Below are 24,844 nucleotides of genomic sequence, written 5' to 3'. Positions count from 1 at the left end.
CTAAAATGATAAATTCTATGTTATGTCTATTTTTCCACAATAAAAAAAAAAAATTCAGAGACACATAGTTTTTCAAGGCAGAAGCCTAGTGTGTCTCCCTTTGCCTGATAAAACAATAAAAGTATCCTTTTCTACCTCACCCCACCGCCTGCCCCCCCAAAATCAACAAAAACACCCAGGACAACTATTTTACAGAAACTCGAACAGTAAAGAAAAGAAACTACCATGGCGTTATGAAAACATACCTTTAGTTTGAAACCTCTGTCCTGGTAAAAGCTGAGAGTCTGCAACCTAAAAGAGAATATTCATTAGAAAAATATTTTCTATGTTTAGCGTTTTATGCTTACATTCACACTGTATATTATGTCATTTTCGAACAGAAGCAAATAGGATTTAGATTTGTTAATTTATTAAGCCAGAAAGAAAAGGAGTGCAGAGGAACAGTCCTGCAGAGCTGTGTTCCGATCCCTGCCCCCTGCCCCAACCATGGAAGGGCTTTTCCTTCTTCAGCAGCCACTGGCCTGGGGGTGACAGGACATGTCTGAGCCGCTGCTGATTCAATCGGCTCCCTCCCCCTGATTCGGTACCAGAGCCCAAATATCCTTAGAAGTGGTGGTTTGCCCAGCTCCATGGTAATGCTTCCCCATTATCCAGCCTTGCTAGTTGGCAAGGAGTTGACCTGCAGGCAGGTGATGGGGCTTTGGGATCGGCTTTCTTATTCCCTGGGCTTCTTCTTTCTGCCCAGCAGCAGGTGATGAGCTGGGCTTTCAGCAGCCATGGATACCAGTGACCAGAGACAGCAGAGCCAAAGACGGAGAGGGGTCACCTGGGTCCTTGGTGACCTTGTGGAAGTGCCACCCAGGCCAGGACTGCTGATCTTCACTTTTCCCAGACTTGTTTTAAAAGCTGCTGTAAGGGCTTGGTCACTGGCAGCTGAGAACAAGTCCTAACAGATCCAGGCTTCCTGTGGCTGACCCCGATTCCGCTATGGGGACAGATGGCATCCCTGTTTTTTTAGCTTGGAGCTGAATGATCAGGAAGGGCCTGGCGGTACAAAAGGCCACCCCAATCACCTTGGAAATCAAATTCCTTTTTCCTTCATTGACATGGGGAGGATGTGTGAGACTTCCTGGGCTTCATTGTGTTTCTCTTTGATTAACGTGATTGAATGGAATATGAATCAAAACAGCTTGTACTGAAATTTAAATTTCTGATGGAAGTCAGCCCATCCAATCTCCAGGGGCGGGGAGCAGGGGATTACATTTTTTCTGGTTGAGAAACTCTTGGCTCCGGATGATCTTTCAATACTTATTTCAAGGAGTTCTATACCGATTTTTAAACTCATTCAGATTTGCATAATTAGAATGTATGATCAATTTTAAAGCAGTTAGAGGAAACAATTAGAAGATGAGAGACTGATTAAATCATTTTGAAAGCAGCAAGCTGATTTTCAAATATCAAAGAGTCCTTAATTGACAAATGATTGAACACATTCTTCAGAAGGCCAAAACACATGTTTAGAAAGCATCTGTCACCACTGTTCTTCTCTAAAATGTCTTTTCCTTAGAGAGTTATTGAATTCGATTCAGTTCAGCCTTGCTGTCACACATACAGCCTGTACTCAATCCAGGGGTGTGTTTTGGGCACATCTGGCTGGAACTGAATGTTATCCATGGAATAAGGTCCAACTGCCCAGTTCACAAACTAGGGCACCTGTGACCACAGAAGGTGGAGTGTACTGCGCTCCGGGGGTGCATGAGGGAACTGAGAGATTTCAAACCTGCTTCCTACTTCTGCTTTCTAACTTATCTTTTAACCTCCTTTACTCTTACCAAGAGGAAAAATGGTGCGTAAGTTTGTACTGGTCTCCTTTGCTTTTCTGAATGAAGGACATCTTCTTTAATTACGTTAAAAAAAAAATGGGGGATTTTAAACCATGTAAAATCTACAGCACATGACACTGGAAAAAGTCAGGTCCTTTTTATGACGCCTTTGAAGTCTATAACGAGAAAATTATCTGTGACTCCAAGTCCTTGTATCATTTCATTTTCTGTTAGTCATATTTCCATAGCATAGCTCCACATCTATACCTATTTATGTGATGTGTTTTTGAATATTATATTTATAGGTATTTATAACTAAATTATAAAAGTTATTAATAATCTTGTACATTTTGAGTTTCTGTTGTAAAATTACAATATTTAAAAAATTGTTTCTTTAGTTTTGGCTGTGCTGGGTCTTCACTGCTGTGCATGGGCTTTCTCTAGTTACGGGGTTACTCTCTAGTTGCAGTGTACAGGCTTCTCAGTGCAGTGGCTTCTCTTGAGCACGGGTTCTAGGGCCCACAGGCTTAATTGCCCTGTGGTATGGGGGTCCTTCTGCACAGGGGATCAAATCCATGTCCCCTGCATTGGCAGGACTCTTAATCAGTGACTACCAGGGAAGTCCACAATGTTTTTCTTGAATTTCTTTTTTGGTTGTGCACCACAGCCTATAGGATCTTAGTTTCCCAGCCAGGGATCAAACCCTTGCCCCCTGCATTGGAAGCATAAAGTCTTAAAAACTGGACTGCCGGGGACGTTCCTAAAATTAACGTTAATTTATCTGTCTAGAAATATCATATAGGGAATTAACAGCATAATGTATTCACTCTTCATCTCTACTTTTTTGCAAGAATATCAGTTTTCTGGTGCAAGCACCGATTTACCAATCTCAACAATGACATGTGGCCTTGACATACACCATACCTGCAGGATAAGGGGGAACGTAGGGGAGGGGGCTGGTACAGGGCATGACAACAATAATATACTTCTAGAATGCCAAGGCATTTAAAAACATGTCAGATTAGAGAAACAATGAAAACTCTTAATGAAGGCATTTGGACTAATGTGGAATAAGCTGCTTTCAGCTTAAACGCTGAAACACTGGTTTCCATAAAAACCAGGCAATGGGGGATGTACATATATACAGTGAGCAAACAGAAAGGACCTAAGATCTGAAGTAAAGTGCATTTAAGGTTGTAATTATCCAAAGCTCTGTTCCTTTCTTTCATGAAATGTGATATTAGTTCTTTGCCAAGCATTTCTCAAACACATCAGAGAGCACATCCATCATGTAAAAATGCTGGTACAGGTATTTGTCCTAGGTTAGAAGGCAGAATTAGTTGCTTTTTTTTTTTTATCTTTTAATTCTCTATAGTAAGTCATGACAACTTCAGTGTTCATACTAGTTTGAATTAATTGAAGAATAACATGATGGGATAAAGTATGATGGCTACCCTGGTGGCTTAGCAGTAAAAAATATGCCTGCCAACATGGGAGACGCAGGTTTGATCTCTGGGTCAGGAAGATCCCCTAGGATCTTCCTTCCCCAGGGAAGAAGGAAATGGCAACCCACTCCGGTATTTTTGCCTGGGAAATCTCATGGACAGAGGAGCCTGGTGGGCTACGGTCCACGGGGTCTCAAAGAGCTGGATGTGACTGGGCGACTAAACAACAACATCTACCAAAGGGCATATTAGCACCTATTTTGGCTTCCGACTTGAATTCAGCATTTCCTTCTGCTTCCAGACCACTATTCTTATTGCCCATCCTAAGTCACACAAGCTCATATACATGTCCTTACATATAAAGAGAGGGTATTTGTACCAGTGACAGGAAAGGTGATAATAGCCACACATAAGGTGACCAAAGTCCCCTTTACTGTACATTAAGTGGCCTGGTTGTCTCGAATATATTTATAAACTCTTTAAAGGATTAAGTAACAAAGTATATAAAAAATTATTTGAGGCCCAAGTAATTAACATGATTTTTTTTTTTTTTGGCATGCACATGGTAAGATTTGGAGTTTAAATTACGCAGCCATGTTTTGATCCTGCCGTGGGAATGCTCCCCTGAGACTATCTACTTACTGGCCTTTGGTGTTTATTGGACGTTGGATCTCTCACATAAATAGTTCGGTCAGTATTACGTACTGGTTGCGTCTTCAAATCTACTCCATCGTCATTCAGATTGTCTTTCCTTTTTGACTTTATACATCCCATAGTTCCTGTTGGAATACAAAAGCAATGGCATCGTTTTACCATTCCAGAACTGGCTTCCAGCCACCGAAGTCTCTCCATTTAAGAGAAGGTGATAGCGACTCAACAACAACAACAAACACACTTCTATTCTTCATCGCTGATGATTTAACCAAGTCAAAAAGGTGAAGACTGTTCACAAGCCAGGTGCTTGTTCATAATCTGTTCACTCATTCATTCAACAACAATTTATTGAGCATCAATTTCAGGTCAGCATAAATTCCTGCCCTAAGGACGCTCCTATTCTTGTGGTGAAGATGCGTGAATTAAAATAACAATGCAATGTGGCAGGTCAACGACAGAGGATGCACAGGACATAGGAAAGGACACTGACCTCAAGCGAGAGGAAAAGGATGTGGGCAGGGGAAGTGTCCTGATGGAAACGCTTTGAGTCAGAATGGGAGTGATGTCAGCTAGGTGGCAGAGTCAGTAAAGGGATTCCAGGAAGAGACAACTTCACATGCAAAGTACTGGCCCCGGGAACACGGCCCCTTCCGGGAACTAGTTCAAGTCAAACCCTTCAGGGAACAAGTAGGGAAGTCCAGGAGTTGGGCTGGAGGGGGAAGCATGGCTGAAGACGAATGTCACTGTGCAAAGTGAAGTGAGGGGACCTGGGGCTTCAAAGGCAAACATGATGAAGAGGCAGGAAGCATAAAGGGTGGCTCCAACCTTATATGGCTTGGGGCCTGGGGCAATGGTGGTGGCCTTCACGGAGACGGGAAATCAAAGAGGAGACACAGGTATGGAGAATAGATGCTTGTAGGAACATCCACATGATCACATCTGTAGACTTCCCAGTGAGACGTGTGAGTGTGGAAAACATGAGAGATGTCAGAGCCAGAGGCACAGAGGGTGCCGCCAGCCAGCCTAAGGCCTCAGGAAACACGCCCCGACAGAAGAGGGCTTGAGCACAACCAGTGAGACAGATGGAACCACCCTTCTAAAGGCTAAACTCTTATCTGTCTATTCAGTTATACTAGGATGTGCAGAGTGCCACCCAAAGCAAACTGGGAACTTTAGATCTAAAGGCGACTTTAAAACTGAAATTGGATATGACTATTCCTCACAGCACAGCCTCACGGTCAAATTTATACATTAAAGACAAAACAAAATCTGTTATGCACTCCATTACAAGATACTGGAGGGCGGTGTTCCCAAACCTAAAGGCACGCAAGAATCGCCTAGGTTCACAGAGCAGATTCCCTGGACACAGTCCAGGAAGTTCTCCAGGGGCACAGGGGGGTGGGCGCTCCACTGTGACTGTCATTCTCAGGCACTGCCAAAGGGGACCCCTGCCCAGAACATCACAGAACAAGGACGGTTTCACGTGGGGAAGGCGGGTGATGGGAGTTCGGAACACCTCCTAGAGGAGGAATGGGTCAAAAAAGCCTCAGGAGCTCGTCCCTATTGCCCCGGCTTGGCCTGCCTTTGGTCCCACAGGCCTCGGCGACCACCGCCTTGTTTATCATCTCATTGGCTGACATAGGAAGCCTCTGAAGACGGCCACGCCTCTTTCTGAGACTAGTGAGCTGTAGTTCCCAAAATAAAGGGGAAGCAAGTACTTCTTTGACTCAAAACAGCACAGTATTTTTTTTTTCTTTCATGTGCTAAAGTTTCTGAAATGGGATGGGTTTCCTAGTTGATCTGTAAATAAGCAGGGGAGCTCTTTTTTGACCCATCCCACCTCCACCCCTACTCCTACCCTCCAAAAAAATGTTTTTAGCTTATTCGCATGAAAACGGGGCTGCATGAAGGAAGGAAGTCGGTATTGGAAAAGGCCAACCCTAGTGGACCCTAGTGGACCCCAATGGCTCCCTGAGCTGTGAAAGGAGCAGCCCAGCGGGCCCCTAGGACACACGCGTTCCTGGTCATGCGCACCTCTCCCCAGGATGTTTCCCGGGAGCCCACTTGTCTCCCCACACCCTCCCTGGCTCTAACACACTCCAGTTCTGTCTTTTTTTCCAGATCTGGACCCAAATGTTACCTCCTCAGATCTCCTGAAGTAGACAGGCTGGGGTCCCAGCCTGTTTCTTCTCTGAAATACCACTCCGAGCAGGTGCTCCAGGAGGGTTTGTGGAAAGAAGGGATGGACCAAGTGCTCAGGCTGCTGCACTCTGGGCTTCCAGTGTGCTCATCCCAGCCCCTCCCGCTCCAGACAGACAAGGAAAGGGAAAGAGGACATCCCTGCCCCAGCCGTTGTTGTATTGGAGATAGAGGCACAGAAACCTATAGAACTAACTACTAGTTCACAGGAAACAGAGGTTAAAGGATCAAAATAATCAGACAGGTCCATGATGTGTCAAAAGGTGGGAACTTCAGAAGTATTCCCTAAATGAGCCTTGAATGAATAGGTGAGTGGGGGAGGACACGTGGGTAGGATCATTGGAGATATCTGAATACATGTGGACTTGATTCCGGAGGATTATGCGTTTCATTGATGTGATGATGGTACTGTGGTCATGCAGGGGAAGGTCCTCATCTGAGAGGATGCTCATGAGGCGGGTACGGATGTGGGCTCAGGGTATCTGCCAGCTGTCAACATTTCCACCAAAATGAAAAAGAAAAAAGGGGGACAAGGGAGCAAGAGGAGGGGACAGATGTGGCAAAATAGCTTTAAAAAAATTAGTGACTCTAGGTGAGGATTTTTTTTCTGTAGATTTGAAATTTTCAAAATAAAAAGTCAGATAAGGGAGAACATAGAAGGACAGTATAAACGACTTTATGCCAAAAAATTCCCAGGAAAATATTAGCTACCCCTGTAGTGTGTGCGTGTGCACACACATTTGTGTGTGAAGGCAGATGAGATTAGAAAGTCACTTCGTGGGTGTTAGTGATATGGCACAGATCGGGGAATTGGTGGTTCGGTCCTCTGAAGCGGTGATGGCAATCGTCTGAAGGCCGTGGCCATGGGAAGGAAAACAGAGAATGAAAATTAAAAGTGGGAGGATGTGTGAGGGGGTCGTCTAATCTGCAGTATTATTTATTTATGCATAGTTCATGATTTCCCTCTCCCCCATCACATGGGCTTCCCTGGTGGCTCAGATGATAAAGAATTCACCTGCAGTGCAGGAGACCTGGGTTCAAATCCCTGGGTCAGGAAGCTCCCCTAAAAAAGGGAATGGCAACCCACTCAAGTATTCTTGCCTGGAAAATTCCAAGGACAGAGGAGTTTGGCAAGCTACAGTCCATGGGGTCACAAAGAGTCAGATACCACTGAGTAACTTTCACTTTTCATCACACAGATAATTGAGAGCCCCGTGTGCACGCTGGAGACGAAGACCCTAACCCACTAGCACTGAGCTTTGAGTTTGGGTCCCTGCAGTTCAAACATTCCAGCAAAAGAGCTCAGATAGCATCCTGTTGCATCAGAGGATAAACAGCACCAGGTCTTCAATTCTTTTCACTGAGCCAAGGTACCAGAAACACACAAAACCCAGTGCACCCCCAACAAAAACTAAGAGCCCAGTTACATGTTTGCAAGTGACAGGAGCTACGCTTTATAAGGATTTACACCTTAGTATTTATTTTTCAATTAAACATCTGTAATTTTCTGAGCATCTCATCTAATCCTCGAAGAAACCCCATGACCCAGGTATTATTAATCCCATTTTACAGAGGAGTAAATGGAGGCATGGAGAGATTACATGACTGGCCTCAAACCATTGCACAAGTGAATGGTGGACTCACATAGCTTTCGCCTGAAGTATGTGCTTTTTTTTTCTTACCCTTTTGCCAAACAATGGCTATTTTGAAACGTGTTTATCTCATTATTAATGATGCTAAAGACACTGTTTTTTATAGCCCGCTTCTTTCTCAAAAAGGATTTGAAATACTTTTACCAAAAAGTGAGTTTAACAAACTGGAAACAGAAAACTCTAGGTGAGGAAAAGAAGACAATGCAAATGTGGATCCAGATTTGCAGTAGGAGCTTTCCGGCAGGAAGAGCCAGAGCCGGCATCACAGGGCACTCTCCTGGGAAAAAGGAAGCTGACCTGGGTCCACAGTGGACGGGCACGCCCCAGCATAAAATTTCTAAAGTTTCATAGGATGGGCTTCACATAAAGTGCTGTCGGCAATGTCTTCGATATTTCTTTTTTAACAGTAAATGAAAGCACATTTTACATGTGGACTCTGTTGTTGTTCAGTTGTTCAGTCATGTCTGATTCTTTGTGACCCCATGGACTGCAGCACACCAGGCTTTCCTGTCCTTCACCATCTCCCGAGTTTGCTCAAACTCATATCCATTGAGTCAGTGATGCCATCCAACCATCTCATCCTCTGTTGACCCCTTTTCCTTCTGCTCTCAATCTTTCCCAGCAGATATGAATTAATCATGATAATACCTGAGGGTCTCGCATGCAAATACACCCCTAGGATGCTGTTCATCATAGAAGCTCAAGTAGATGATCTAACCAGACACAGACAGCAGGTGACCCTCTGTCACAAAGGGACTGCCATCAACATATCCAGAAATCAGGATTGGGCGACTTTTCTGTCCAGACGTTCACTGGGGCAAATATCCATTAGTGGTGCCTCATCCTCACTGAAGGGCCTTTGAATACTAAAATCTCTGTTTAAAAAAGAAAAACCAGAAGAAACTCTGGGATAAAAGGCTAATTATGACTCCTCATTTATCATCAGGCTGGTCATGGCCAGACCAAATAATGTCCCACAGTTATCGACATGCTCAGCAAGGAAGCAGCTGTCCACCTGGAATTCCACTTCTGAGAGGCTGTTCTTTTTTCTCTCTCTCCAGCTTTTTTTTTTTTTTTTACAATCTTATTGATGTATTGGCTTTGCTGGGTCTTCGTTGAGGCATGTGGGCCTCGCTAGTTGCAGTGCTTGGGCTTAGTGGCCCTGGGGCATGTGGGATCCTAGCTTCCTGACCAGGGCTCAAACCCCCGTCCTCTGCATTGGAGGGTAGGTTCTTTACCAGTGGCTCACCAGGGAAGTCTCTCTCTCCAGCTTTATTGAGATATAATTGACATATACCATTGTATAAGTTTAAGGTGTACAATGTGATGATTCGATATACTTACATATTGCGAAATTATTACCTCAAAACAGTTAACATATTCATCACTTCACATTTTTAGGGGTTTTTGTTGTTGTTGTTGGTTTTTATGGTGAAAACTTGTAGAGGATTTGTTCTTTAGATATGCTTACACAGAGTACAAGGATGTTCATACTGGTCTTATTTATATAACAGACACAGACAATCTAGATGTCCATCAATAGAGGTTGTGTTGTTGTCTGTTAGTTGTTCAGTCATGTCTGACTCTTTGTGACCCCATGGACTGTAGCCTGCCAGGCTCCTCTGTCTATTTCATTCTCCAGGCGAGAATACTGGAGTGGGTTGCCATTCCCTGCTCCAGGGGATCTTCCCAACCCAGGAATTGAACCGAGGTTTCCTACACTGCAGGCAGATTCTTTACCGTCTGAGCCACCAGGGAAGCCTGATAGGGGAGAGTTCATTAAATTAAGCCAAACTGACATTATATCACATGGATCACAGCCTTGCTAACTCAGTGAAACTAAGCCATGCCGTGTAGGGCCACCCAAGATGGACGGGTTATGATGGAGAGTTCTGACAAAATGTGGTCCACTGGAGAAGGGAATGGCACACCACTTCAGTATTCTTGCCTCGAGAACCCCATGAACAGTATGAAAGCAGGAGGAGAAGGGGATGACAGAGGATGAGATGGTTGGATGGCATCACCAACTCCATGGACATGAGTTTGGATAAACTCTGGGAGTTGGTGATGGACAGGGAGGCCTGGTGTGCTGCGGTCCATGGGGTCGCAGAGTCAGACACAACTGAGTGACTAAAGTGAACTGAACTGAGCATATTATAAGAGTGAGGTGGGTTAAAAAGAGAGATTTGCATAACTTTGATGCTCTTGACCACCAATCATTTATTGAAAAAAATTCATATATATCTAAGAAGTGAAGTCGCTCAGTTGTGTCTGACTCTGCGACCCCATGGACTGTAGCCTACCAGGCTTCTCAGTCCATGGGATTTTCCAGGCAAGAGTACTGGAGTGGGTTGGCATTGCCTTCTCCAGGGGATCTTCCCAACCCAGGGATTGAACCCGGGTCTCCCGCATTGTAGGCAGACGCTTTACCCTCTGAGCCACCAGGGAAGCCCTAATATATATCTATCAATTTATGTAATCAATCAGCACACACACACACATACATACATACACACACACATACATACATACACATACACACACATGCACACATCCATGTATAATTAACATGCACAGAAAATAGTCTGAAAGGATCCCACCATCATGTTGCTTAGGTTCTGAAGTTCATTTGTAAGATGCAACAGCCCATAAAGAAATTTTATCTTAAAAAAATGTCTAAGGAAAGGAGTTTCCTGGAGGCCTAGTGGTTAGGATTTGGTGCTGTCACTATGGTCACCCGGGTTCCATCCCTGGCCCAGGAACTGGATCCCACAAGCCCCACGGTGCAGCCAAAATATATATATATATATATTTTTTTTAATTCCTAAGGAAGACACCACAATTTGCAAAATATTTTGGAGAAAAGAACTGTGAAGTCAGATTGCTAAACTCAAATCCTGCATCCCTCAATTATTAACTGTGTGATCTTGGCAAGCAACCTAACCTCTGTGCTCCAGTTTCCTTCTGAAAAAAATGGAGATCACTTCATCTAGCTCATCGGTTTGTTATGAGGGTGACGTGCCTTAAATCAGTAATATGTGTAAAGTGCTTGAAGTGTACTTAAGCAGCACATAGTAAGAGCTATATACATCTCTGCTAAATAATATATAAATAAATGTAACCCAAAGCCTAGGTTTCCCTCCATTACTGGGAGGGAGAGAATTCGTGATGAGATGTATAAGGAAACCCCATTTCACCCCAAAGAGGGACCCGCAGCAGCACACTTCCCAAATCAGCTTCTGGCTGGCACATGCCCCACTTACACCTTCTAAACGGAGCTTTTCTCCCCTCTCCCTCCTCCCCTCTGTTAGGCAAGGTAACCTAGACGTCAGGTCACTCTTTTGTCTACTTTTTAAAAAAAAATTATATTTATTTATTTTTGGCTGTGCTGAGTCTTTGTGGCCGCGTGGGCTTTTCTCTAGTTGCTGGGAGCTGGGGCCAGTCTCCAGTTGCCCTGCTCAGGCTTCTCACTGAGGTGGCTTCTCTTGTTGTGGGCGCTCAGACTTCAGTAGTTGCAGCTTGAGAGCTCAGTAGTTGTGGCTCCTGGGCTCTAGAGCACAGGCTCAATAGTTGTGGTGCACGGGCTTAGTAGCTATGCAGCATGTGGGATCTTCCTTGATCAGGGATCAAATCCATGTCTCCTGCATTGGGAGGTGAATCCTTTACCACTAAGCCATAAGGGAAGCCCTGCTGTCCACTTTAATAACATGATGATGTGAACATAAATGTGTGTATTCAGTTCAGTTCATGTCCGAGTCTTTGCAACCCCATGGACTGCAGCACACCAGGTTTCCCTGTCTATTACCAACTCACAGAGCTCACTCAAACTCATGTCCATTGAGTCGGTGATGCCCTCCAACCATCTCATCCTCTGTCGTCCCCTTCTCCTCCTGCCTTCAATCTTTCCCAGCATCAGGGTCTTAGAAAAGAGTCAGTTCTTCGTATCAGGTAGCCAAAGTATTGGAGTTTCAGCTTCAGCATTAGTCCTTCCAATGAATATTCAAGACTGATCTCCTTTAGGATGGACTGGTTGGATCTCCTTGCAGACCAAGGGACTTTCAAGAGTCTTCTCCAACACCACAGTTCAAAAGCATCAATTCTTCAGTGCTCAGCTTTCTTTATAGTTCAACTCTCACATCTGTATAAGATTACTGGAAAAACCATAGCTTTGACTAGACGGACCTTTGAGGGGAAGGAATTCTGCAATGAAAGAGGTTCCTGAGCTTGGATTTATATAATATACGTTTCAGGTAATATTTTGTTTTTCACCATAAGTTTCACAAATTTAAAAGATATTCCATCATGTCCATTTCAGCCTGAAGTTCATATAAATTCACCTCTCGGCTATAGAAAGATTTTTAAATCACCAATTTCTCCTATTCTGAGAGCTAAAAGAAATAAAAACAGGAAATTGGACTGCTACTTCCCCTATAAAATCTGAACCCAGATTTTAACAGCTATTTCACACATTTATGTTCAGAATCCTAGATCTTAAAATCGAAAAACAGAAGTACTAGAATTTAACCCCTGAGAACATAAATTTCTTGCCTTTACAAAGTGCTACCAAAGAAATTGGTTTCTTTGCTTTGTTTTTATTATGACAGCATTTTCTTTTTATGATGACCGATGTATTTGCTTTCTTTAAAGGCATCTGTCTTTAAAGACAGCATCCCAGCAGCCACACAGAAACTCAACAAAAACATTTTTTTTTTTTCACTTCACTGCAACTTCCCAGACTGAACGTGTACATTTGCACGGCACTTTCCCAGGAGCTAGTAAATAACGCATCCAGAGGTTCTGAAGTCCCCCTCCTGACCCCCTTTGGCCTGACCTTGCGAAATGTAAGTGGTCATTATGGAGTGACCAGAAGCATCTCTAGGGCAGGAGACAGCATGTGGGAAATGAGAGGAAGATGAGCACTTGCTTGCTCTGTGACTGGCACACTGCAGACCAGGAAGACACTACCAGAGATGGACCCATGCCTGGTGATCAACGGTCCCTGCCAAAGTGGACCTGAGCCCAGTGGCCTTGGAGATGCACTTCCAACCACCCAAGGCCTCTTGCCTGACCGTGCAAGGAGCTCACCTCCAGAAGAGCTGAGTGAGGGAGCCTCAGAAGAGAAAGGAAGCCCCAGGAACATAGGGATAGGTGCCTACGATCCCAGACAAAAGTGGTCTTGAGCTTCCAAAGCAAGTTGAGCTTGGTTCCAGGATCATTCACAGGGACTCATCCCCAAGACAATTCTTATCTGGGCAACCTGGTACCGGTTATGTAGCCTGAGAGATGTACCTTGCCTGCCCAAATAGAAACCTTTCAGATGCCCTTTGACCGTTTTCCTTTTTCCTTTACTTTTAAGAATGAGACTTTGGAGGCTTTTTTAGAGATGCAAAGCCCAGGGAGGAATTGGGATCTTTTCTCCAAACTGCTTATACGAGAGAAAGGGGTCAGAAAAGCCTCCTGGGTATCCGGGGGAAGGAAGGGGACAGAAGAGGAGGGAGCATCAGAACTCAACTCCATGACCAGCACCATCTACTCCAACTTAAGTAGTTGTCTTTCTCTACTATAATGCCCCTGCTAAGGTCTAAATCACTTTAGACTGACATTACTTTTTGAACAAAGGTCCATTTAGTCACAGCTATGGTTTTTCCAGTAGTCATGTACAGATGTGAAAGCTGGACCATAAAGAAGGCTGAGTGCCCAAGAATTGATGCTTTTGAACTGTGGTGCTGGAGAAGGTTCTTGAGAGTCCCTTGGACAGCAAGGAGATTAAACCAGTCAATCTTAAAGGAAATCAACCTTGAATACTCATTGGAAGGACTGATGCTGAAGCTCCAATACTTTGGCCACCTGATGTGAAGAGCTGACTCATAGGAAAAGACCCTGATGCTGGGAAAGATTTAGGGCAAGAGGAGAAGGGGATAACAGAGGATGAGATGGTTGGATGGCATCACTGACTCAATGGACATGAGTCTGTGCAAATTCTGGGAGATAGAGAAGGACAGAGGAGCGTGGTGTGCTGTAGTCCATGGGTTGGACATGACTTAGTGACTGAACAACAATAGGCATTTCCACGTGTGCTAATATCAACCATTTGTTTGAGGTGGGGGATGGCTTCTTTCTCCCCAAATAACACAAGAGAAACCTGCATCTATCTACATCTTGGAAGAGAGCAGAAGAAACAAGAAGGACAACTCTTATCTGGAAGGTGTAGAGTCATGATGGAAAACAGACTGTTTAAAATGGAAATGATTTGACCCCTGTTGGTCAACTTAAGGTTGTTTTCCCACCTGCTGCTACTCAGAGAGCTGGAGAGAGAAGAGTTAGACAATGTGAAGATTTCTTTTCCCTCCTTTTTCCTTTCTTTCCTTTTTTTTTTTTTTTTCACAGTTGAACTGCAGTGTGCAAAATCTGCAAGCCTGTTTCACAGAAGATGCATCAGTTTCTGGAATTAGAGAGTGGTGATGGTTTTACAACTTATGAGTATACTAAAAGTGTATCAATAAAAAATTAATTTTAAAAAGCACCCCCCCATGCTGAAATGAGAGACCCAGTACATTACGGCTGATTCCCTCTTAATTAACTCTTCTTCAAGCCTTTGAAATAAAAATCTGATCCATTTTAATTTACTCATGTTTGCTGATGTCTTTATCCAGTTTGAAACCATTTCTTTATTTTGTGCTCTAAGAGCCAGGTGCAGCTTCAGGAAGACCCAGGGATCGGGCAATGAACTAAACATGAATGTGTGGCATAAAAATGTGAACCTAACCTGACACAGAGATCTTTCGAAATAACAGTCAAATACGAAAGACAGCAAATTGACTGCATTTTTGGAACTTTAATAACCTGGTACAATTTTTATCACTACATTAGTTAGAGTGAGTCCAGAAAAGAAATGCAAGACAGTTTCAGAGGTAGATGAAATTCAAACACCTGGAGGTTGGTATCCAGCACAGAGAAAGTGGAAGAGAAATCTAGCTCTTGCCTAGAAGACAGTGGAGAAGTGACAAAGGTGTGCGGAAGTTAGGAATCTGGGTGTCCAGCTGCAGGTCTGGCCTGGACAGTCCTGTATATGGACAAGACTAAGCCGGTCTCAGGACTCTAATCTCCTCACCATGAAATGAAATCGGTGGGCATGGCGGGAGAGAGTATGTGATACTCTTCACCTTGACAGCAGGTAACAAGGGCCTTTACAACGTATCCACTTCTCAACACAACACCCACTCTCTCCCAATAAGAGATTTCTAAGAAAATAACTGGGTAGTTACACAAAGCTCTAAGAAAGGGATTTTTATTGTGAGACTGTATTATAATACCATCCAATCAGAAATAGACTTGTTTGACGTGGAAGAAACCTAAGTGTCCATCAACAGATGAATGGATAAAGAAGATGTGGTACACATGTGCATATATATATACACACCATATATATGCAAGTGGAATATTATATATATATAATAGAATATTACTCAACCATAAGAAGTATGAAACAATGTCATTTACAGCAACATAAATGTACCTAGAGATGATCATACTAAGTAAGCTAGGCAGAAACAGACAAATATCATACATCACTTATATGTGTAACCTAAAAAAATGACACAAATGAACTTATTTACAAAACTGAAAAAGAGACAGAAAACAAACTTTATGGTTAACAAAGAAGAAAGGTGATAGAGAGACAAATTAGGAGTTTGGGAGCAACATACACACTGCTGCTGCGGCTAAGTCACTTCAGTCGTGTCCGACTCTGTGCGACCCCATAGACCGCAGCCCACCAGGCTCCCCCATCCCTGGGATTCTCCAGGCAAGAACACTGGAGTGGGTTGCCATTTCCTTCCCCAATGCATGAAAGTGAAAAGGGAAAGTGAAGTCGCTCAGTCGTGTCCGACTCTTAGCGACCCCATGGACTACAGCCCACCAGGCTCTTCCATCCATGGGATTTTCCAGGCAAGAGTACTGGAGTGGGGTGCCATCGCCTTCTCCGAACATATACACACTGCTGTATACAAAACAGATAATCAACTGGATCTACTGTATAGCATAGGGAACTATCCTCAGTATTTTGAAATAACTTTTTTTCTTTTTTTTTACGTTTATTCTCTTTTTTATTTTTAGTTGAAGGATAACTGCTTTATAATATTGTGTTGAGTTCTGCCATACATCAACACGAATCAGCCATAGGTATACATATGTTCCCTCTCTCTTGAACCTCCCTCCCACCTCCCACCCTATCACAACCCTCTAAGTTGTCACAACACCAGCTGTGGGTTCCCTGAACCATACAGCAAATACCCACTGGTGATCTGTTTTACATACGGTAATGTATATGTTTCCGTTGCTTGTTATTCACTTATTTTTCCTTACTGCTACATTTTGCCTTCAGTAGATCTATTTTTAAAATATTAATCAAGTGCTGCCATCTTTTTTTGTTGTTGTTGCTAACTCTATGGACTGTTTCTTTTTTTTATTTAAATTTATTTATTTTAATTGGAGGCTAATTACTTTACAATATTGTATTGGTTTTGCCATACATCAACATGAATCCGCCACAGGTGTACACGTGTTCCCCATCCTGAACCCCCCTCCCACCTCCCTCCCTGTACCATCCCTCTGGGTCATCCCAGTGCACCAGCCCCAAGCATCCTGTATCCTGCATCGAACCTGGACTGGCAATTCGTTTCTTATATGAAATTATACATGTTTCAATGCCATTCTCCCAAATCATCCCTTTTAATGAAAGAGAATGTAAATGTAGACTATATAGTTATATGTCGCTGTCATTTCGTTGCTAAGTTGTGTCTGACTCTTTGTGACCTCATGGACTACAGCCCACCAGGCTCCTCTGTCTATGGGATTTCCCAGGCAAGAATACTGGAGTGGGTTGCGGTTTCCATCTCCAGGGGATCTTCCTGACCCAGGGATAGAACCCGTGTCTTCTGTACTGGCAGGGAGATTCTTTGCCACTAAGCCACCAGGGAAGCCTGTGTGTGTATGTGTATGTAAAACTATATATAACTGAATCCCTTTGCTGTACACCTGAAACTAACACAACATAGTAAATTAACTATACTCCAATTAAAAAAAAAAGAAAAAAAGGTTTGGCAGGTAATAGGTCATTGGTTAAATAAATGGAGACTAGCTCTTGAAATTCATTTCACCCAAAACCAATTCTCTGAGGATTTTCACCTTACAAGATGACAAATTTACCAAATTTTGTATCTTTTAACTCTTTGTATAGTGTATATAATTTCACATTTGATGTGATGTTTTAACAGTTTAAGTTTACTGCTGGTTTGTGTTAGTATTCAATAGCTTAAGGGTATAATAATTCTTATCCAATGTAATTGTTTTAAAAGCTTTTGAAGATTTCTATGATGCTTTTTTAAAGGAATGTTCTATTTTTAGAAACTAAGACTTGTTGAGTCTTCTTAGAACTGTATTAGCCTTATGCATGTGTGCATGCTCAGTCATTCAATCATCTCTGACTCTGCAACCCCATGGACTGTAGCCTAACAGGCTCCTTTGTTCATGGGATTTTCCAGCCAAGAATACTGGAGTGGGCTACCATATTAGCCTTGATTACTAGTAATTGGTAGCCAAATTATTAAGAATAATTATGAGACAACTGGAAAAATTTGATCATTTATTGAATATTTGATGATAAGGAATAATCACTTTTATGTTTAATAATGGTATTAAATTTATGTTGAAAATGTGATTCTTTATCTTTTAGAGATGAAAATTGAAATATTTATGGATGTAATTTTGGAAACAGTAATTAGCTTAAGTGTAATAGGAGATATCCTGGAGAAGGGAATGGCAACCCACTCCAGTATTCTTGCCTGGAGAATCCCATGGACAGAGGAGTCTGGCGAGCTATAGTCCATGCGGTCGCAAAGAGTAGGACACAACTGAGCAACTAACACACAATAGGAGATATGATTTTTCTGTAGTTTCCTACTTCATTTCTTAACTTTTAGGACAAGTTAACTTTTAAAAATTCTTTGGACATGACTGAGCAACTAACACACAATAGGGGATATGATTTTTCTGTAGTTTCCTACTTCATTTCTTAACTTTTAAGTGTAAGTGTTAGTCACTCAGTTGTTGCCTGACTCTTTGCGACCCCCTGGACTGCAGCCCACCAGGCTCCTCTGTCCATGAGATTTTCCAGGCAAGGATACTGGAGTGGGTTGCCATTTCCTTCTCCAGGGGATCTTCCCAACCCAGGGATCGAACCCGGGTCTCCTGCACTGCAGGCAGATTCTTTACCAACTGAGCTACAAGGGAGGCCCTTCAGTTCAGTTCAGTTCAGTCGTTCAGTTGTGTCTGACTCTTTGCGACCCCATGAATTGCAGCACTCCAGGCCTCCCTGTCCATCACCAACTCCCAGAGTTCACTCACACTCTCGTCCATCGAGTCAGTGATGCCATCCAGCCATCTCATCCTCTGTCGTCCCCTTCTCCTCCTGCCCCCAATCCCTCCCAGCATCAGAGTCTTTCCCAATGAGTCAACTCTTCTCATGAGGTGGCCAAAGTACTGGAGTTTCAGCTTTAGCATCCTTCCTTCCAAAGAACAGCCAGGGCTGATCTCCTTTAGAATGGGCTGGTTGGATCTCCTTGCAGTCCAAGGGACTCTCAAGAGTCTTCTCCAACACCACAGTTCAAAAGCATCAATTCTTCGGCACTCAGCCTTCTTCACAGTCCAACTCTCACATTCATACATGACCACTGGAAAAACCATAGCATTGACTAGACGGACCTTTGTTGGCAAAGTAATGTCTCTGCTTTTCAATATGCTATCTAGGTTGGTCATAACTTTCCTTCCAAGGAGTAAGCGTCTTTTAATTTCATGGCTGCAATCACCATCTGCAGTGATTTTGGAGCCCAGAAAAATAAAGTCTGACACTGTTTCCACTGTTTTTCCATCTATTTCCCATGAAGTGATGGGACCAGATGCCATGATCTTCGTTTTCTGGATGTTGAGCTTTAAGCCAACTTGTTCACTCTCCTCTTTCACTTTCATCAAGAGGCTTTTTAGTTCCTCTTCACTTTTTGCCATAAGGGTGGTGTCATCTGCATATCTGAGGTTATGGATATTTCTCCCGGCAATCTTGATTCCAGCTTGTGCTTCTTCCAGCCCAGCGTTTCTCATGATGTACTCTGCATATAAGTTAAATAAGCAGGGTGACAGTATACAGCCTTGACGTACTCCTCTTCCTATTTGGAACCAGCCCTTAGGACAAGTTAATTTTAAAAAATTCTTTTGAACGTAGTGGCATGTTTTTTGCTATGTCTGAGGCTCAAATCTTCTGCTTCTTTCTACAAATTCCTCTATACACCCTCACTTCCTTTCCATATCTCAAGATTCTTCTATCCTTTCATGTCAACTGATTTTACAAACAGCCGACAGATCAACACAGCCTAACTTATCCTTAGAATCCAGAGATTTAGCATGCCATATGTGTTGGGAATGTTTTTTTAAAAGTATTCGTTTATTTATTTGGCTGCACCAGGTCTTAGTTCCGGTATGCGGGATCTTTAGTTGTGGCATGTGGGATCTAGTTCCCAGCCAGGGATCAAACCTGGGCCCCCTGCATTGGGAGTGAGGAGTCTTAGTCACTGGACCACCAGGGCAGTCCCTGTGTTGAGAATGTTTGATCACTTCCAATTACTTTCTGATCCTTCTAAATTTAAATTTAAACTTAAAAGTTTTTAATTTCACAACTCTCAGAGTTGATATGCCATTTGAAGAACTATCAGGAGAACATTAAAATGCCTAAAGTTTCTTTAAAAATAGAAATAATATTCAAGTAGTTCAAAGAAGCATGTCTTCTGGTAAATTGGAACATTTGATAACTTGATCAAACTGGCCTTCAGGCAACTGACTTTTGTAAAATTGGTCTAGAACATGATACCTCAACAAAAAAGGATACTAGTAGTCGTTAAAATATTGCACATTACATCTGTTGACTTAAAAAGATATTCACAATATATTTAAGTTAAAAAGCAACATATATAGCCAGATGCTATTTTTTTGTGAGGAGAAATGATATAAACAGGTAGGAAAAGTGTCTAGGAAGAAATATCCTAAAATATCACAATGTTCATCTACAGGTGATGAGTTTGCAGGTATTTTGGGGTTTGCCTTTTTCTTAAAATATATGTGTATATATTTACATGTATGTGTACGTGTGTGCTAAGTTGCTTCAGTCTGACTCTTTGTGACCCCATGGACTGTAGCCCACCAGGTTCCTCTGTCCATGGGGATTCTGTAAGAAATAATACTGGAGTGGATTGCCATGCCCTCCTCCAGGGGATTTTCAAGACCCAGGGATGGAACCTGTGTCTTTTATGTCTCCTGCATTGGCAGGTGGGTTCTTTACCACTGGCACCATCTGGGAAGCCCTACGTGTGTGTGTGTGTGTGTATAGCATATATATAATTTCCTATTCAGATATATATATGTATACACACACATATCAGAGTTTGAAGAACCTTAGGTCATGTGTTTAATTACCTTTAATCTAAAATTTTAAAAGATGTTTTTATTTTGTGTAAATTATACATACATATGCAATGTCTCTAATTATATATAAGTATATATATAACATATAATATGCACACACATACATAAACTTGTACAAAAATTGATTGAAATTTTAAAACAAGAGGACCCATAACCTAAGGTCCTTCAAACCCAGAGAATCTGTAGGAGGAAAGAACTTGGAGAGACTCCAGCTGGAGCCATCGTCCATCTACATTTGCTAAGATCACTTGGAAATGAAATGTCAATCATGCAGACAGTTACGGACATCAGGAAAATGGCTTCGTGTCCAGGAGGCGCATATCAGCATGCCCTGGACGGACAGAAGGCACCTGCTGGCTATCTCAGGAGGTGACAAGCACTCAGTTCCTCATGTGGACACAAGAGGTAGGTTCCGTGGATACCTACAAGCCTTCTTCTCTTTGGTTCCAAGACAGTTGGAAGGTCATGCCAAGATCCATGCCGGGAATGAGGTAAGAGGTGGGGAAGGAGTGGGTGAGGCTGGAAGAAGGCTGGGGCTGAGCTATACGAGAGGAGGCCAGGGTCCTGACTCTCTCGTGACAACAAACCCACCAAACATGCCGGTGACAGTCTCTGGGATTGAGTACACAAAGCTGATCCTATTTGCATAACTCTTAGTTGAGCAAGTTCACACAGAGGAAGACACGGGGGATTGCTGAAACAAGTGGGGGTTTTTGGTTTCGTTTCTCTTCACAGTAAAAGGGAAGACTATGAAAACAAGATGAGCTAATGGAAAGTTAGGTATCACAGGGAAAACGTGTCACTTCAAGGACCAGAAGAGGAAATTCAAAGCAGAGTCTGAATTCTGTATGCACAACCCACCAAGAAGCAGATGGAACATCAACCTTATTTCTAGCCTCGGAATTTTAGAATCAGTGGTCCAGCTGCTTCTCTTTAGAAATATATAAAATGATATGTTTAAATTCTACTTTAAGAGTTAGTCAGGCTTTGCTGTACAGCACAGGGAACTCTACTCAATGTTATGTGGCAGCCTGGATGGAGGGGAGTTTGGGGGAGAATGGACACATGTATGTGTATAGCTGAGTCCCTTCCCTGTTCCCCTGAAACTACCACAACATTGTTTGTTAATTGGCTGTACTCCAATAAAAAAAAGTTTAAGTCAGGATTACATACATAGATGTAACAAAATAGAAATTATTATGAAATTGAGAAAAAGTGAAACTAAGCGCAAGATAGCTCAAAGCTAAAGGTCATATCTTAAGTGGTCTGCACAATTGTTATAGCAGACCAAAAATCTCCAGAAGTTTAGGTTTTCTGGAGGCTAAAGCAAGAGGAAAACATGCCCACAGATATAAATAAGTCTGCATCTCTGCAACAGGCTTTCTCAGCCTCAGTACTATTGACATTCTAAACCAAAAAATATATGTTGTAGACACTGTCCAGTGCATTGTAAGGTCATTAGCAGCATCTTTGGCTTCTACCCACCAGATACCAGTAACACCTCCGCCCGCTCCACATGGCCAGATAGAACAACAAAAATGTCTCCAGACATTTCCAAATGTCCCCTCATGGCAGGAAATCTGGTGTTTAAATTACTGGTAATGAGCTTATGTATTGATATGTTCTGTTACAGACTGCGACAGAAAAATATGCTTTGTCACTCATCAGAGAAAGGCAGGTCTACTATTCCTTTATAAAATGTAAAGGACATTCATAGCCAAAAATTCTGTCCAATAGATGTCTGCCACTCTGCTTACACACACAGATACAGACTCACAAACACACACACACAGACCTGGTGTTTGTTGGACTAGACCCAGAAACTTTCTACGAGAAAATCACCACCCTGGCTTCATACTTAAATACAATACAAACTAGTGTCATGAGATAAAACTAGAACAGTTGTTGTTCAGTCACGTCCGACTCTTTGGAACCCCATGGACTGCAGCAGGCCAGCCTTCCCTGTCCTTCACCATCTCCCAGAGTTCACTCAAACTCATGTCCATCAAGTTGGTGATGCCATCCAACCATCTCGTCCTCTGTCAAGAACGATCTATTCTACCCACTCCCTCTTATGAAGAAACTAAGGTTCAAAGAAGTCAAGACAAGAGTAGCTACTAATAGATTCTATTTCCACTGAAGGTAACAACAACAGCAAAAAACCCAAACACCTATACTGTAAAAGTATAGTCAACACTACAACAAACAGCCTAAAACCTGTAGTACTGTATGCATAAAACTGTATAGATTATAGTGGAAATACCATTTTGAATAGCATAAAAAAGTAAAAAAATAAAAGTATAGTAAACAGAATAGACAGCCCAGAAATAATCAATTTGTCTTTTACAAAGGAGCAAAGGCAATTCCATGGAGAAATGACAGTCTTTTCAATAAGTAGTGCTGGAAAAACTGGACACCCAAATGCAAAAGGAAAAATTATTCTAGATCCATATTTTATACAAAAATTAACTCAAAATGCATAACAGAACTAAGTGTAAAATGTAAAACTATAAACCCCTTGGAAGATGACATAGGAGAAAATCGAGGTGACCTTGAGTTTGGTAATGACTTTCTAAATAAAAAACCAAAAGCATGAGCCATAGAAGAAAAAAACTGATAAAGTTGGACTTTATTAAAATTAAAAACTGCTCTGCAAAAGAAAATTAAAAGACAAGCACGAGCTGGGAGATCTTTTCAAAACACAAAGTAAGGACTGGTGTCTAAAAAAATACACAAGAATTCTTAAAAATCAATAATACAAAAACACACAACCCAATCGAAAAATGAGTATGAGATCTGAACAGACACCTCACCAAAGAAGGGAGAAAAATGGCCACTAAGACTGTGAAAGATGGTTCACATCATATGTCAATGGGGAGATGTGGATTAAAACAGTAAGATACCACCACGCACCTACGAGAGCGACAAACATCCCAAACACTGACACCACCCAAGTCTGGACAAAAGGCAGAAGGAGAGGAACTTTCATTCAATACCGGAGAATAAAAAATGGTGTAGCCGCTTCAGAAAACAGCTGGGCAATTTCTTACAAAACTAAATATACTCTTAGTACCTGATTCAGTAATTCTACTACTTTGCTATTTACCCAAATGAACTGAAAACTTCAGTTCACACCAAAAACATGCATATGGATATTTATAACAGCTTTATTTGAAACTGCCAAAACTTGGGCACTGCTAATATATCCTTCAGTGAGTGACTGGAGGAACACACTGTGGTCCAACCAGACAACAAAATATTATTTATCAACAAAAGGAAATGAGCTATCAAGTCATAAAAAGGCATGGAGGATACTTAGATGCATATTGCTAAATGAAAAAAAGCCAGTATGAAAAACTACATAATGTATAATTCCAATGACATTCTGGAAGAGGCAAAACTGTGGAAGAGGAAACAGTTAAAAGGTCAGTGGTCGCCAGTGGTTCAGAGAGAGGAAGGAATGAATGGGTGGAACACAGGGGATTTTGTGGGTACTGAGCTATTCTGTATGACACCATAATAGTAGACACATGTCATTATACATTTGTCAGACCCACAAAAAGTACAGCCCCAAGAGTAAGCCCAATGAAAACAGTGGATCTGCATGCATCACAATGTATTAATATTAATACTGGTACATGCATTGTAATAAATGCACCACACTATGCAAGATGTTAATAATTAGGGGAAACCGAAAAGGTGGTGAGCACTACATGGAAAACCCTCTGTACTTTCCACTCAATGTTTCTGGAAACCTGAAGCTACTCCGAAAAATAAGGCATTAATTTTTTAAAAATTAAGTAGATTAAAATTTGTGACAGAATGGGCATGGAGCCACATACTTCTGAGTTGATATTTCAGAAAAATGTATCCTCAATTTTGAAACGACTGTATTACCTTAAAATATTTCTGCTGAGAAAAGCTGTCCACAGCTACTAGCGTGTCCCTTCCTAGCACCCAATAGTCTTTGCAAAGATCGCAATGATCAAGGGCAGGCTGCTCTGCCTTAATCATCATTATGTAAAATACAATAGAATTTTGCTAAATCCTCTTAACTGAATCCTCAAACTTCTACAATGTTAGCTTGGAAAAATAACTGATAAGAGGTAGAAGTTTACTAATGTTTATTAAAGTCATATTCCTAATGAAACACCTGTAGCCATCTATAATCAATGAAAGATACAACTAAATTAGACATAAAAACAAAAAGACAGAGACTATCAGATGAGGCAGCCCTGAGTACACACACATATTTGCATAATCAACAGGATTTTATCAGAAATTAGCAATCCTGAAGAACCACTGCTGTCAACCAACAGTTCAGTAAGTTGATTAAGTAAAAATAGAACGGTTCAGTTCAGTTCAGTTGCTCAATCATGTCCTACTCTTTGCGACCCCATGAACTGCAGCACACCAGGCCACCCTGTCCATCACCAACTCCCGGAGTCCACCCAAACTCATGTCCATTGAGTCGGTAATGCCATCCAACCATCTTACCCTCTGTCGTCCCCTTCTCCTCCTGCCCTCAATCTTTCCCAGCATC

General features: G+C 42.2%; 1 protein-coding gene across 2 annotated transcripts in view; it reads right to left on the bottom strand.

Moving 5' to 3' along the window:
* The window catches only part of LYN (LYN proto-oncogene, Src family tyrosine kinase), a 75,829-nt gene that overhangs the window by 45,062 nt on the left and 5,923 nt on the right, over positions 1 to 24,844 (bottom strand). The window contains exons 2-3 of one of the 2 annotated variants that reach the window (XM_010838968.1): positions 3,911 to 4,047; positions 246 to 291 (exon numbers count right to left, since the gene is read on the bottom strand). In XM_010838968.1, the coding sequence (XP_010837270.1) occupies positions 246 to 291; positions 3,911 to 4,042 (178 nt within the window). In that variant the 5' untranslated portion in view covers positions 4,043 to 4,047. The remainder of the gene's footprint in view (positions 1 to 245; positions 292 to 3,910; positions 4,048 to 24,844) is intronic. The other variant, XM_010838969.1, reaches the window with a different exon arrangement.

This window comes from Bison bison, unplaced genomic scaffold (assembly GCF_000754665.1).
Source record: "Bison bison bison isolate TAMUID 2011002044 unplaced genomic scaffold, Bison_UMD1.0 scf7180017864108, whole genome shotgun sequence".
In the NCBI taxonomy this organism is placed as follows: domain Eukaryota; kingdom Metazoa; phylum Chordata; class Mammalia; order Artiodactyla; family Bovidae; genus Bison; species Bison bison.
Note: the sequence above shows the minus strand (reverse complement) of the source record. Positions and strands in the feature narration are given on the sequence as shown.